At 34.3% G+C, this 16,406-nt stretch overlaps 2 protein-coding genes across 3 annotated transcripts; one reads left to right on the top strand and one right to left on the bottom strand.

Annotated features, from left to right (window-relative positions):
• Positions 1-749: 749 nt before the first annotated feature.
• On the top strand, positions 750-4,451 carry LOC133829699 (putative disease resistance protein At3g14460). 2 transcript variants are annotated; one of them, XM_062259465.1, is made up of 3 exons: positions 750-3,196; positions 3,379-3,616; positions 3,854-4,451. In XM_062259465.1, the coding sequence occupies exon 1, from the start codon at positions 752-754 to the stop codon at positions 3,170-3,172; it is 2,421 nt and encodes an 806-aa protein (XP_062115449.1). In that variant the 5' UTR covers positions 750-751; the 3' UTR covers positions 3,173-3,196; positions 3,379-3,616; positions 3,854-4,451. The 2 variants fall into 2 exon arrangements, with proteins under 2 accessions (XP_062115449.1, XP_062115450.1); XM_062259466.1 differs by having other exon boundaries at positions 3,850-4,451.
• Positions 4,452-7,227: 2,776 nt separating this feature from the next.
• On the bottom strand, positions 7,228-9,291 carry LOC133830688 (uncharacterized). The gene has a single exon (XM_062260725.1). The coding sequence runs from the start codon at positions 9,289-9,291 to the stop codon at positions 7,228-7,230; it is 2,064 nt and encodes a 687-aa protein (XP_062116709.1).
• Between the last annotated feature and the right edge of the window lie 7,115 nt (positions 9,292-16,406).

Below are 16,406 nucleotides of genomic sequence, written 5' to 3'. Positions count from 1 at the left end.
GTTGTCTACCGAAGCTTTGCGACAAAGCTTGATGACGACTAGAAATCAAATGGCCAATCAGGTGTGTAATTGTTTCTTATCATCCTTAATTACTCCCAAAATGCATGAGATTTCCAGCTGGAGGAGACTAGAAGAAATTGCAGCTAAACGAAGCGATCTCGATTTGGAGGAGATAAGTGAGAAACAAGTCATCGTGAAACAAGAAAAAAGCGCTATATTCCAAGAAGAAGATATTTTTGAACACGTCAAGAAGGAAATCTTAAAAAATTTGTTGAATCGAGATCGGTGTGAGGAGAATGTCGATGTTCTTTCCATAGTTAGCGAGGGAAAAACAGATAGAGTCATGGTTACGAAGAAAGTGTTCAATGACAAGATGGTACAATTACATTTCGAGTTACGAATATGGGTAACAGTTGGTGAAATATTTTAAGTCAAAAAGATTTTGACAGATATACTTGTACGTGCAACTAACCGAACGGTGGTGGATGATCATGAAACTGAAGGAGTGAAGAACCTCGTTGAAAATGCACTGGAAGAAAAGTTGTATCTTATTGTATTAGATGGCGTGCAGTGGATTCAAGACGATGAGAAATGGGATAAGCTAAGACATATTTTACAAGTCGGTGCAAAGGGAAGCAAAATCATTGTAACCTCCCCAAATGACGAGGTTGCTGAACTCACAGCAGTCAGTGATAAACAGTATAAGTTAGGCGTGCTTACTGAGGAGCAGTCATGGCTTTTATTTGAAAAAATGGCTTTTGGGCAAGACCCAAAAACCTCTTACCAGGTAGAAGCCGGAAAGAAAATTGCCAAGAGGTACAGCGGACAACCTCTTATGGTGAAGATGGTAGCAAGCATTTTACGTACAGAAAATTCAGAAGCAGATTGGCGATTTTTCTATGAGAATAAATTTCCAACCGAAAGAATTATAAAGCTGTGTTATGAACATCTCCCTTCACCTTTAAAACATTGTTTGGCTTACTGTAGCTTATTTCCGAACTATCACGAGTATGATGTCGAAACAATAATAAAAATGTGGATGGCGCAAGGCTTTGTTGAGCCACTGACTCCAGATCAATCTCTAGAGGAGGCTGGTTATGACTATGTTTTGGATTTACTTGAAAGAGGCTTCTTCCAAGTGTCTGAAATAGACGTGAGGGAGCGGGTGATAAAATTTCATATGCATCATGAATTGGTGCATCGTCTTGCAAAGGTGGTTGCAGAAGGCTCTTGCACAAAGTTAAGGTCTCATAATCATGTATATGGAAGAACCATTCACGTGTCACTTGATCATAAAGACTGCGATTCAACCCTTTTCGAACGAATTCTTGTGGAGAATATACGATCGATCGTTTTTCCATTTCAGTCACTGCGTCAACAAGACAGCGCTAGCATACAAGGTGATCAAATTTTTGATATTATAATTTCTAGATTTATAAAGTTACGGACGCTAGATTTGCATGCTATGGGGATAAATGCAGTGCCATCCTCTATTAAAAAGTTGAAGCTTTTGAAGTATCTTGATCTTTCTCAAAGTGAGGATATTAGAGAACTGCCTAACTCAATCACCAAGCTTCTACACTTGCAAACTTTGAAACTCTCATCATGTTACGGCCTTAAGAAGTTGCCGAAAGGCTTTAAAAATCTGATCAATCTTCGCCATCTTGAGATCGATGGGTGCTACAATTTGACTACTCTTCCCCGAGGCATCAGTCAACTACCTAATCTTCAAATGTTATCACAGCTTGTAGTAACTGAAGACACCTCTCCAAATATTGGACTGAATAAGTGGAGAAAAGAGCTTCACATAAAAAATTTGGGACATGAAAATTTTGATTTGAATAAATTTGTTAATGTAGTATCAGAAGTCCAATCCTTGATGTTAGAATGGGAAAGTAATGTGCGAGAGTCTGATGAGCATAAAAAGCCACTGAACAGTGACTTGTTATCAGCTCTTGAAGAGTTGACTCTACGAGCTTATAAGGGCAAAAGGTTATTTTCTCACAACTGTCCAAGCAATTTGGTCAAGCTTTCATTAAGGAAATGCGCAAATTGCCAAATCCTACCACCACTCCACCAGTTGCCGAATCTTAAGGTATTGGTATTGGACGAACTTCCCAAATTGGAATACATTTCGGACAATGCTTCTTCACTAGGCACACCCTTCTTTCCTTCACTGAAGGAACTCTGGCTCACAGAATTACCTATGTTACAGAGATGGTGGAGAAATGAAGAACCGCCTTCATTTTATTGGCAGACAAATGAGGTCGATTTCGATGAATGGCTTTCATTTGATCTGCAGATAAATGATGTCAATTTTGACGAGTCACCTTCATTTGATCAGCAGACGAATGGCGAGGACGATTTTGATGAGTGGCCAGCTTCATTTGGTCTGGTGATAAATGACGACGTCGACTTTGATGAATGGCTTTCATTTGATCGGCAGATACGTGATGTCAATGTCGATTTTGATGAGTGGCCGATAAATGACATTGATTTTGACGAGTTGCCGAAGCTGAAGAGATGGTGGAGAAAAGAAGTTGATATTCATCCATTGCCTTCATTTCCTTGTCTTTCGAAATTAGTTGTTGAGGATTGCCCCACTTTGGTTTCCATGCCTATGTTCCCGACTCTGGAAGAAGGCCTAGCTCTTGACTCAACTTGCTGGAAGCCATTTCAACACACCATGTTCCAGGACACAGTAGGCAATAAAGACACACAAGAATCACCATCACAATCACCATCTCTTCCTCTCTCCAAATTGAAGGCTCTACGAATTGTAGGCATTGAACACTTCAAAGCTGATGAAATTGAGTGGCAAAATCTAAAAAGCTTACAATTCCTGAGATTCGATTGTCTTCCAAACCTGGTGAGTCTTCCTGAGTGGCTTCAACATGTACTCAGCTTGCAAGAACTCCATCTCTGGCGTTGTGGTACTGAGGAGATTCCTGAATGGATAGGTGAACTCCAAAATCTTAGCAAACTTGTGATTTTTGTATGCCCTCATTTGAAATCGCTACCAAAAGCAATTCGTAAGCTTCAATTTCTAGAGACACTTGAGATTGAGGAGTGCAACGATTTATTAATGAGATGCAAAAAGGACATCGGTGCAGATTGGAAGAAGATTCGTTTCATAAAAAATCTGCATTTGGGTCAGATTTATGAGAAATGATCCAATCACTCCCTTATTTATCAGGTACAGAAATATGTATGCCTCCTGCTATGTATATATCAAAACATTGTGCAATAATCGATCACATTTGAAAGACTTTACATCTTTTTTAAAAAAAAAAATACGTTTCAAGTCACATTTTTAGTGAAAGAGATGTTACTTGCATAATTTATATCTGATACTTCTGATTGAATTTTATTTTGCAGAAAATTTGAAGGAAAAAATCAGTTTAAAAAATGGATCTTATTGAGAGTAAAGAGGTCATCATGACAAATACACCAGAATTCAAGGCAGATGAAGTAGCTAGTTAAGGGCATATTGTTTTCTAATTTTGGTTATACACCAGGCAGATGAAGTGTCTATAATGGTTTTGCATTGACAAATACACCAGAATTCAAGGACATCAAATTTGATGATAAATATAGTATCCACCTTTGATTACAGGTAATCTACTTGTTCAATTCTTTTTAAAAAAGTTGTAATTAGTACATCTTTCCTCATATTCTTCATGTTGACTGAACTAATAACTCTGTTCAACATTAGCTAAAGAAGGTCATAGCAAGTAGAAATTACTTCCTGCAACTAATTCTATTTGATATATTATATTATTTAAATTTATTTGTTCAGTGAAACTATGGAGATTAAGTCTCACTAATATGACTTTTTTGAAATATGAGGCAGTGAGTTGGAGTTGTAGTCTCAATGCCAAAACAATAGACTTGGAGCATTTGGATGTAAAATGTCGATGCAGTACCAGAAAGCTTGATAACAGCAAGCTATGGCGCCACAGCTTCAGTCTAGACAGATTTGAAATCTGCACTGTTCTGTTTTGGGAGGTAGCTAGTTAAGGGCATATTGTTTTCTTTTGTAGGGTGAGATTTCTTTTGGCTGTAAAAAGAGAAAAACTGAATGTACAAGTGCATAATTTAATTGCCACAGGATTTGTTTTCCTGAGAAACTGTGTGTTTGAGAGGTTATTTCATTTGTTTTCTGAGTGTTTAATTAATTTTGAATTTTCCTTCTCCATGTCAATAAAAGAACTTAACTGGAAGTAGGTAATTGTTGGACCGAACAAGTATAATTTTTTATTTTATTTTTTTGTATCGTATGCATGTGCTATTTCGTTTGATGTGATTGCATTGTATGCATGCGAACAGTGTACAGTTCGAGTATGGATTATGTAAGATTGTGATATTACATTGTGAAAAGCCTAAGTTTTTGCTTATCTTTCCAATTTTACAATATTCATCTAGATTTTATCTTGATTTATACTTGAACATTAACACACGAAATTACAAGCTTCGTCTGCACTAAAATCTTATTGCAACCAACTAGTGCTTGTGTTCACTATATCAAGAAGTAATTTTACAATAACCAGTTCAAGAATCAACTTGTAAAACTATACAATCTATCTCAAAATACAGTGAATTTTTTTTACCCTAAATAACAAAATCCACTGGTTATAGATGCAAGATCCCTTTGCTTCAATGTTGAACTCCCTTCAACAATATCTCATATTCGAACACCTTCGGATCTATGGCATCAAGACCCAACTGAACTCCTTCAGCAATCACGGCTTGACTTCAGAACTTGCATAGAAACCTTCAACCACCATCAATGGAGTTTCTTGCAAGAACCTACAAAAAACAACAGAAGAAAGAGAAGAGAAAACACAAATCACAATATCCAATTGTCCGATCTAAGAGAGTTAGTTGTAACTAATTAACCAGGCCAGTATATATACTTAGCTACAATTAGGTATAAATTAGAAACAGCCAATAGCTGTTAATCACTAATAATCTTGCTATACACACTTGCTGACGTGCATACTTACTTAAAAAAATGAACAAACTCCAGACACAACATAAGACCATTCCAGACACAAATAGACCTAATTTGTCATACTGAAAATATTGGTGGTTTGAAAAACCATCCAAGTAAACATTTACGAGCAATGTTAAAGGTGTCCTATGAGTTTCGGTTTTCTCATATATCTGATCTTATTTAATGAAGTTTTTTTTTTTAACAATCCCAGAAATTATTAATAATGAAAAGGAGTGACAGAGGTCAAAAAGAATAGTACTAGTATATATAAAGTGAAAAGGAAAAGAAATTATAAGATAAGTTTTGTTAACCTTATAAGGTAGTGGAGAAGCATTTATAATGGTGGAGTCCACTCCTATCTACTTTATCAAACTTTTTGTAAGAAGTGATATTTGGAATCTGGAAATTGATATAATCTTAAAGTTGAAATACATTCACGTAATTTATCCTTCCTCTAACCCTACAAATAAAGAGGTAACTTTTAGTGACAACTTTTTAGTCACAACATATATCTTGTGTAATTAAATATCACTTTTAGTAACAACAAAAAATTACTTGTGACTAAAAAGTCATACTTAATCACAAGTTGTCACTAATGTAGTTTTAGTCACAACCTATTATTTTTAGTGATAAAGTTTGTTGTGACTAAAAATACATTTAGTAACAACAAATTGTGATCTTTGTGACTAATACTTTTAGCCACGGACTTTTTAGTGATGCCATAGGTATAATGATTTTTCCTTAGTCACAAATTTTTTGTTTTTAGTCACAAAATTTGTTGGGACTAAAACTAAGATTTTTCGTAGTGTAATTCTACTTTGGTTTATGGCCACATTCAGCAATAGCAAATAAGTTGCCACTAATGGTCTCAATTTACAAGATGTATGCGAGAATTAGATTAGGGTGTCTCATCATATAAAATAAATGTAAGAATATTAAATTATTAATAAAAATATGTATAATTCTACTAATTTTTAAATAAAATCTCATAATTCTTGTTGTATCAAGAATCAATTCTATGCTGGTAATCATTTGATCTACACTACTCTTAAAAAAATGTAAGAAAAATATGCGTAATTTCACTGAAATTTTTAAACGAAACTCATTATTCTTGTCAGACTTGCTGTCATGTCATTGATGACAAGAAAAGAAAAAAGTGATTTTCGATTTATGGCTCGTCAATTTAAAATGTTTCTTTCTACTTTTTTTTTTCCTACCGAGTGTTGGAATATTTATACAACAGAATGCATGTGGAAGATTCCCTTTAAAAATAAAATAAAATGATAAGTAAAAAAGAGTAGTGCATACAGGCTGTGACATTTCTCAAAGTGATCTTAAACACCATTGTTGTGGCATTGCTCATTGACACGACGAGCTCATCTACTCCATGAATCTAGAGAAAATAGTAAAACACAAAATGCAACAACTGTACTGGCATAAAGAGAGAAAAGAAAAAAAGTTTACATGAGTAGATGATAAAAATATGTGATCGGACCAACATAGGAAGAATTGTTTCATTAATTTATTTATATAAAAATCATATAATTATATATAAAGGACAATTTTTATATAGAGATTTCACTTTAAGCCCTATCGGTAGAGTTTTCAGTGTTTCTCGACCCGTGAATGGTTTTCGGCGCGAATTTTTTTACAACTATGTATATTATAGTTATTTAGAGCATCTGCAAATTTTAAGAAAATTCCTAATAGTTTACAGTACCAAAAACTAGGTTCAAACATATTGATTTCCACGCGTATAAAAAAAAATAGTCACGAGTGTAACATGTTTGAACTTAGTTTTTGGTACTATTAAACTATTCAAAATTTTCTAAAAATTTGCACGATGGTCTAAATAGCTATAATTTATACGGTTATAAAAAAAATCATACCGAAAACTGTTCACGGATCAAGAACATTAAGAACCCTACCCTACCGATAAAATTTAAAGAACATTAATAACTCTACCGATAAAATTTAAAGTAAAATCCAAACAGAATTCGCCAGTAGTATATATATACGAGAACATAGTATATGGATATATATGGATGTTATACCAGACTAGCTGACTCACAGTTATATAACTAATACGACACTTTTAATTATCTAATACATCATCATCTACATATCTAATTAATAAACAAATATATAAGTAAACATTGTAATACAAATTAATTTCCAACAGTTCTCTCTTATATTCAAGCTATACTAGTTAATATTAATAATTATTATAATTACTTAACTGCCACCATTTTCATTCCGGCTCGCTCTTCCTGTTCGGAGAATTGCACACCCAAGCCCAAATGATTGAGCAGTAACCAAGTGAAAGTAATAAGCTCTCCACCCCAGCTGGGCTGCTGTGCATGGACAATAGGTCTACAGTTAATGGCCGCGTAAGACATGAGCTCCAGCCACACCTGATCCATTATATCCCATCGCTTGTCCTCCAATTTTTGGAGCTGGTGTGCCAAGATGCACGCATCAAAGAACACAGACTTGCTTCTTCCCCCCTTCACAGCAGCTGGTCTGAACTTTGTTCTCACAGAATTCATTTTTTCTACGGCTCTAGAGTGATTTGATACCGAGTACTTTCTGAAAAACCTCTTGGCCTCAGCACAGGTGTCTTGAAACACAAGGTGCCAGTCTCCCAAAACTGGAGAAAATATTGTGTTCTGCTCAATCAGTAGATAGAACATATACTCTGAAAGAATCTTAGACTTCCTTTTTTCCTTTCGATCACTGTTAGAATTTCCCTCCTCGTTGCATATCTCGGTAGCTATGTGCCACAAAAGAATACTTTCTGTGTATTGGAACTCACTGATGCTCCATTTTAGTTTGATGTAGCTAGCAAAATCTTTATCAGTACTCTGTGAAAGAGCCAAACCACCTCTTTCTATACATGCTTCTGTTGATTCTCGTAAAGTGCTTGCCTTGTTGGATTTTTCTTTCAGATTATCAAAGATGAATTTCTTTAAATCGTCTGTGACCTTATATGAAGATGAGAACCTCATGATTTTCAACTTGTCGAGAACTTCCCGAAGGTGAAAAAGCTCAGATAAGTCAAAGAACCACGCAGGGCGTTCATCTAGACAATAGCTTATCATATTATATTGAAAAACCAATCTCGACCACCGTTCTCTTTTTAAGATAAATGAAGGAACATATCTTCTCCAACTGTGTTTGAGCACTACAAGGATCCAATCAGAAAAAATGAGCTTAATTACTGATATGGTGTCGAGGACCATGGCTCCAATAAGCAAGGAATAACTGAGAATGACCTCAATGCTTTTGAATCCATTCTTTTCAGTTAAGAGGAACACTATGGTGGCACCCAATATGGAAGATAAACTGATAAACCGGAGTATGTAGCCAATTGTTTGGCGCACCACGACCACCTTGGTGTGAAGAACCTGGAACAAGAGGCTGAGCTCGTACTCTACTACTCTGAAAGCGCATTGATGATCAGTTATTTTCAGAAAATAATCTCGGCAAGACTTTCGATCTTTAGAAGTCAGAAAGAAACCAACAATGAGCCCTTTGAACCTTTCGAAGAGTATATGAGCTGCCTTCAGTAGTTCCAACTCGTCAAAAGCGTTTAAAGTGATTCTATTAAGTTCCATATAAGGGTCATGGGAAGAACTCCCAACACCACCACTGCTTATCTGATTTTCTGTGCTCTCTCCCTGTATGGGAACCTGAAGCAACTTGGAGAAGTAGTTGGTGGAAACCTCTTCGTAGTCAGGCCCAGGTTCTGGCTTTCGCAGAGCAGTCCTTCCGAAACGTTCCAAGCTAGCAAGATAAAACGCTCGTGTCCTCTCAGTATACTTGATAATTCCAACGAAGAAGACAAGGAGTGTGGGAGGCCAAAGCTTGTTATTGGGGAGAGTCAGATAGAAACTGTAACCAGCGGCCATGACTTGTAATACGAGTCCAAACAAGTGCCTGAGCCAGAACTCATTATCCTCGAGAGCAAAAGAAGTGATGGTATCAGGTCCACCAAGATGAAGTAAAAGAAACGAAGCCCAGAATGCATAAATGTCATGATCAAACTCTCCATCCTTATGTCCACAAGTTCTGGTCTGTTCTTGTGTGATTAGACCAATGGCAACTGCAGCAACCCAGTCGGCCAGCAAGTAGGCTGCCCAGATGAGCGTGAGTAACAGTGAGTTCTTGCAGCGTTGCCTGGAAGATGCGAACAAGACAAGAATAATTTGTAGAAGGAGGCTCAGCATAATACACCCCCTAAGACTCCATAAATCCCATATCTTTTGTACCTTTTCTGGGATCGGTAATTCCATGTATATTGTTCTTCGGTCTCTGTCTCAGCTGGTTACTTGATCGGTCAAAGAAGAGCAGTGTATATTTCTGCCATTGTCGTCTTTCTTTTGCAAGGAGAAATATGACCAATAATGTTTATATAGTAATATATACTTATGTATGTTTCACGAGCAAAATAAATAATATGTAAGTATGTCTAATTATCAAAATCTCTTTTTTTTAATGAATTTGCTTCAGTTATTGTTATGCCTTTTTAATTTACTTTGTTTTTTATTTTTATGTATTTTGAATCCTTATATACATATGCACTGTACTTTTTCCAACAACTTATTCATATTTCTTGTGATTATTTAAAGGAGTTATATTTTTTTTTGATGTTGTGTTTTGTCTTATTAGGTGTTTGTATCTGTTTTGACAAATTATTTTTTGGACAAATAGAATCCTAAACCAGATTTTGGTCAATATTTTCTCAATTAAAATCACAAATAATTTACCAAACTAACAATTCAGAACAAAAATAAAATTATTCTGCTTAAAAATTGTGTTGTTATATTTAATTTTTTCTTCATCAAAATTGAGTTTAGGGTTCTATTTTAACTATTTTATAAAATATAGGGTCTAAAAAATAATTTGTCAAAACACAGTGTCCAAATCAGTATAAACCCTTATTTAAATTGTGATTTGTTGTAGGTTAAAAAAAAGTAATATTATCCTTTGCTTATTTTTTAAAATTGATTATGTTAAAATCACATTACATCGTTATAAAGTTTAATTTATAATTACGATTAATAACAAAGTAAAGAGAGCGGGACAGATCAGGGAAAATAAGTAGTATTAAATACTGATTACTGAATAGAAATAGAAATAGAATAGGATAAAAAAAAAAGTTTGTTATTCTTATTAGGTTGAGAATCTTTAATAATGGGGGAATCCTGTCTATTCTATGAAATTTTGCAGCATGAAAACATATGATTTATGGATGACCATGGCCTTTCTTACTGCAATAGCAAGTTGCCCCAATAATTGTTACAAAAAGACAGCCAAGAAATAAAATGATAGATTCCCTCGAAAAGAATAAAATAAATATATCAATTTGATCTTAAACACTATCGTTGTGACATTGCCTAGCCATGGACACGAGGTAGTATTAGCGCAACAAAATACTACAACATAAACCCATAATAATAATAATAATAATAATAATAATAATAATAATAAAACTCTAGAAACATCACTACTACAAAAAAAAAACATATTATTTGAGTGAGTTCTCAAATGACACAATTGACTTTTTGCGTCATTTTTAAAAGTGATGCAAAATCTCATGACACAAATCGGTCTAGTATTCACGTCAGTAGGGCACTGGCGCGAATATCAGACATTTGTGTTAGTGTTACACTGACACAAATGTCAGGTTCGCATTAGTGTCCCACTCACACGAATGTCTCCACTGCCACAAAAATTTCAAAAATGTGATTTTTGCTTCAACTAGGAATTGTCACATAATGTTTTAACCAAGAAAATTGCAAATGTTATGTCAATTCTCCTGGCCTATTTGATAAAAAAATACAGCAGTAGAAATTGAAAATCAACAGTAAAAATAGAAAAACAGCAGTGAAAACATAAATAAAAAACACCATAAATCAATAAAACATTTGTATAGTTAACATTTGTTATTAAAATCTACAAAAGTAATTCAAATTTCAAAATTAATCATTGTATATATAGTTATAACATTTCATTCTAAAATTCTAAGCATTAAACACTTAAACTAAAATTTCCTTACCGAAATTGCAAAAATTCCATAATTACTTTTTTTTTTAATTATCACACATACTTTTTCTCTCTTCAAATTAATGTTAAATTTATGTAAACTTAATTTAAATCAATTTATTTTTAATTATATATCAAATTTAACCATTATTTTACATTTTTTATAGCTTAACTTAATTCTTAATGTATTTATTAATTCAACAAATTAATAATGATAAACTCAAAATCATTACATTAATATTTTTATTTATAATTAAATATAATTATTTTACTAATAATTAAATAAAGTCACACGTGTATTTGTAAAAAAAATATTAGTAATTTTTTTATTTTTTAAAGTTCAATTTCATTTGACTAATTTTTTATTTATTTTGTAGAAATCTTTATTAGTTATAAATTTTAGTATTTGTTTAAGTGTAATTATATTTGTCATAAGGTATTATTTATATTAATGGTTCATATTAACTAATTATTTCACTTATTATTATTCATTTTAAAATTGACTAAATTAATTATGTTATAAGTGGTTAAATATTATAATTTTCTTAATAATAAAATTAAGTGACTATTATAATTTCTAATTTTATTAGTAATATTTTTTAGTAAATGTATAATAATTGTTTTTATATTAGATGAAATTTTGGTAGCATAACGACTGTATTTTAGTTTACCCAAAAAATTTAAACATTATTTACAACATAAAATAATTCCTCAAACATCTGGACAATAACAAATAATATTTATAAATAGTTAATAAATTAAAATTTGTTCAAATACTACTTAACATTTTCTTTTTAACTTAAATCAAAATATGAATATGCTTTTTCGTTCATAATCCACTTATATTTTTTTTTACTAAATTCAAATATTTTTTTATTTAACTACTTATTGAAATTTAAATTAATAAATCTTTTTTTTTTCATAACATTAATCCAAGAAAATGGAAACAATAATTAAGCAAAAACAAAAAACTACCAGAGTTAGACCGAGACAAAGAGGATTGTCGAAAGAGATAGCCCGAGAGAGAGTGATGGAACCAAACTTTCATACACATAAAAAATATAAAATTAGAAATCTGATTTATAAATATATATTGATAATCCTATCTTTTCAATATTCAAATAGATTTTATCTTGATTTGTGCTTGAACATTAGAAACTAAACCACAAGAATCAACTCATGAAATTACAAGCTTCATCTGCACTGGAAACACATTCCAGCCGACTAGTACTTGGGTGCCCTGAACCAGGGTAATAATTCTCACTATATCAAAGATGTAACTTTACAATAACCAATTCAAAATTAAGCTAGCAAACTATACAATCTTTCTCAACATACAGTGAAGTTGTTTACCCTAAATAACCAAATCCCTTGGTTATAAACACTACAAGAATTGAGGTCATTAGCGGCAGGGTCCTCCGCCGCTAATAAGTGATAAAGTCGCCGCTAATACTTATTAGCGACGGTGGTCCGCCGCTAATGCCCCACCTCAAATTATTTGTCGCTATTAAAGATTATTAGCGGCGGACTGACACACCGCCACTGATAGCATATTATTAGCGGCGGATTCCGCCGCTAATACCTGTGTCAGATGCAATAGTATTAGCCGCGGGATCCGCCACTAATAATATTTTGATTATATAATTTAAAATAAATTAATATTTATTAAATTTAATTATTTTTAAAAATAATTCATAATAAAATTTAACAAAATAACCAATTAGTTAATTTAAACATAACTAACATTAAAATTAATGTGAATAGTTTTAATATTTATCGAACTAGTCAATATCGCTATTGTCATTAAAAATAAATACAGTATTAATTTAATAAAAATACATAAATTAATAACTAAATAAAATCATTAAGGTTAATATTGAAATTATCCTCATCTTCAACATTTTGGTGTGGCTGTGAGGGCGACGGTTGTGGTTGTGGCTGTGGCGGCGAAGGAATATAAGGCTGCTGTGAAGATCATCCAAGCGTGAGGTCCCCAAACTGATCTCGAGGCTGTGGCTGTGTGTAACGCCCCAAACTCCAGGGACCGTTACGGTGTGCCTTGTAAACAGTACTAAGCTCGCTAATCGAGTCATTTGGCCAAAATCGTGAACTAAGTATGCACTATAACAAAAAAAAGGCCATTTGCGTCAGTTTAGCACTGTCACAGTTGAGTTTTTGCGTCAGTGTACTATGTGACGCAATTGCCCATGACGCAAACCAGAGTGTCATTTGCGTCAGTGGGGCACTGCCAAAAATGCCAGTTTGTGGCAGTGCCCCACTGACACAAATGACACTCTGGACAGGCATTTGCGTCAGTGGGGCACTGCCACAAATGCCAGTTTGTGGCAGTGCCCCACTGACACAAATGACACTCTGGTTTGCGTCAGTGGGACACTGCCACAAATGTTAAAAACGAGTATTTTTTGCGTCAGTTGGGCACTGTCACATAAAGTATTAACCAGGGAAGTTGCAAATGTTTATGCCAATTTTCCTGGCCTGTTTTGATAAAAATAATCAGCAGCAGAAACAGAAAAAACAGCAGCAGAAACAGAAAAACAGCAGTATGAACAGAAAAACAACAGTATAAGTATTTATAAACATTTATCTAGAGTATAAAAGTAATTCAAATATCAAAGTTAATATATGTACTCTTGTGTTCTAAATTTCTAAGTGTCAAACCTACTTAAACTAAAATTTCCTCACCCACTTGCTCATTTGCTAATTGAGATACGCCATAATTGATTCAGTCCACTCATCCCGTATCTCGTTGATTTCGTCAGCCGAATATGGACTCGTATTCGTAAACTAATTAGAAAATATTTAAAATAATAAGTTAGAAATAATCATCCAAATAAAATAATGAACGATAGTTTAAATGAAAATTAAAAAGCAAAACAATACCTCATTTTTCAAGTAGGCCTTCGGTCTAGGCTGTGAAATCAAGTCTCTAGCAAATTTCATAATGTAAAAGCCACACTCGGTTGGCCCAGTCTGGTTTCGACACTATTACAACATAGTTATCCAAAGTTAAGTATTATATTTAGTAAGTTATTATAATATAAATATGTCAAAAAGTTGAATACGATAAGTAATATAATTTACTTACCTTAGGAACACAAACTTTTAGATTGATTGACTCTTTTAGTCTTCGGTGTGTATCATATTGATCCAACGCCCTGCACACAATATACATATTTACCCATATATGAGTTTGAAATCAAATCATAAATTAATTAAGTAAAATGAAAAACTTACATGATAATTATCTCCTTGATTTCCGGACGGAAATGTGAGTTTACAGGATCCAAAAAAGCTACCGAATGACTGTGGGGCTGAATTAATACTAACATCCAATGAAAGCTGCAATAAAAAAACTTGTGTAAGATATTTATCAATAAACAAAATGTATGAATATAAAATTAAGTTGACTTACTTGTTGTTCCAAGGACAAATTAGAAACTGTGTCTCTAGCTCCATCTGTAGAAACCGATCAAAGAGAATTTTAGCACGTATTTCATTGGTTCCTGCATTAGTAGACACTAAAGCGGGATGCATGAAAGTGTACATGTGGTTCAATCCCTTCGTTTGCACCAAATCATCGAGGAAGCTACATATAATTAAAAAAGTTAATAAACTATTAAATTTCAAGTTAAACTAAATAAACTAAGATTATAAACACCATTGTACCTCATATATAATGCTAGCTCAGTCTGTCCAATCATCTCATAGTTGCACAAGTGGAGGATATCATCTTTCCCTAATAGAGCGATAGTTTCGAATCCAAATACCCTTTCAACAATTGGAATCTCTACCACACGGTCAGCTTGCCATTTATCAATAAACTTCACCAAACACCTCAATATTTTTGTGATAGGCACTTCTGTAGGCTCCTGTGTCAATGCCTCTATTCTTTTCTTTGATTGTCTTGGTTGTTGAGTAGAGGGTGCAAGTGGCTCTTTCGTTTGTTGATTAGTAAGAACCCAATGTTTTGGCCATCCAACATCATACCCGACTGCTTGTCCAACCAATGTATAACCTTCCATTGTAAGCGGATATGGTAAACTAGCGTTCTCTTGAATGGCTACCTCAACTCTGACACGATAATTTCCAGGAGGCAGTTGAACGCTATGTATTTCTGTGCAACAGGTACTTACAAGTTTCCCCTCTGCAACTATATTTTGTGTCGAACCAAGACACAACTTACAATTAATCTGTTACATTCCAAATAATCTGTTAGACTTTTCGAGAAACTAGTTTATTTTTACTGTATCAAATATATGCAATAATGAATTAATAAGAAACTATTACCTCCTCAGGAAAATTTGATTGTGGTGGTGGGGGAGCACATGGTGCCTGCGTCGGTGGTGGAGGAGCAAGTGGTAGCTGTGAGGGTGGTCGGTGAGCATATGATGTCCATGCCGGTGGTGGCGGAGCATGTTGTGCCTGTGTCGGTGGTGGAGGGGCATATGGTGCGTGTGGTGTGTTTGAGGCTCCTCCTACACCTGAACCAGATGCATTTGATGATCCAAATGCACCGCTCTGTTGAGATGCAATATGCGCCATCAACTGGTTTAACTTTTCCTCCTGTTGACGTGCCCTTTCTTCAGATTGACGCCATTTCTCTTCAAGGTCTTTATAACGAGCATCTTCCACACCTTTTTGTTTGTGATTGAATCTTTTTGGCGGTGGGACATGAAAAAATTGACGGGGAGCGACATGTGCACCGACCCCCCTAACACGTCCTCCATGCTCTGGAGTGCCTAATGCCATTGTTAGTATATCGTTTGAACCTTCCTCCACCAACTCGCCTTCTGCTACTTTTTGCCTGTATTCCGCCTATATACATAGTAAATAAATCGATTAGAATTTAACACACAGATTAACCATTACAATTATTTTAAAAAATCGAAGAACACTTACAATCTTATTGACCACATCTCGAGCTTCTTCATCAATAACTTCTCGATTCTTGTTCATCCGTGCCCGTGTCCACATCTCAGCTCTGTCATATTCGGTCAACTCATGACCCAATTCCTCTTCCATTTTTTGCTCTACCAGTGCATAACCACCACGCCCTGAGTGATGTGGATACTTGTTCTGAGCCCGAGCATTTTGTTTTTGTTTTCTCATCTCTTCCCAGTCTGGGGTTAGTCTTTTTGCAACAAAATTCTTCCAATCTTCCGGTTTGTAATACTCGATGTACTCTGATGGCGGCTTGGCAAGAAGCTCAGGAGCTACATTCTTATATACATATATAAGATCTTTTGTTAGTCTTGTTTTCCAATTTCTCCATGTTTTTCCTGCTTCTTTGAGGACGTCTGTTTTAGAAGAATTTGGAAGTTTGAACGTTTCCTGCACAAAC

Source organism: Humulus lupulus, chromosome 4 (assembly GCF_963169125.1).
Source record: "Humulus lupulus chromosome 4, drHumLupu1.1, whole genome shotgun sequence".
NCBI classification, from domain to species: Eukaryota; Viridiplantae; Streptophyta; class Magnoliopsida; order Rosales; family Cannabaceae; genus Humulus; species Humulus lupulus.
Note: the sequence above shows the minus strand (reverse complement) of the source record. Positions and strands in the feature narration are given on the sequence as shown.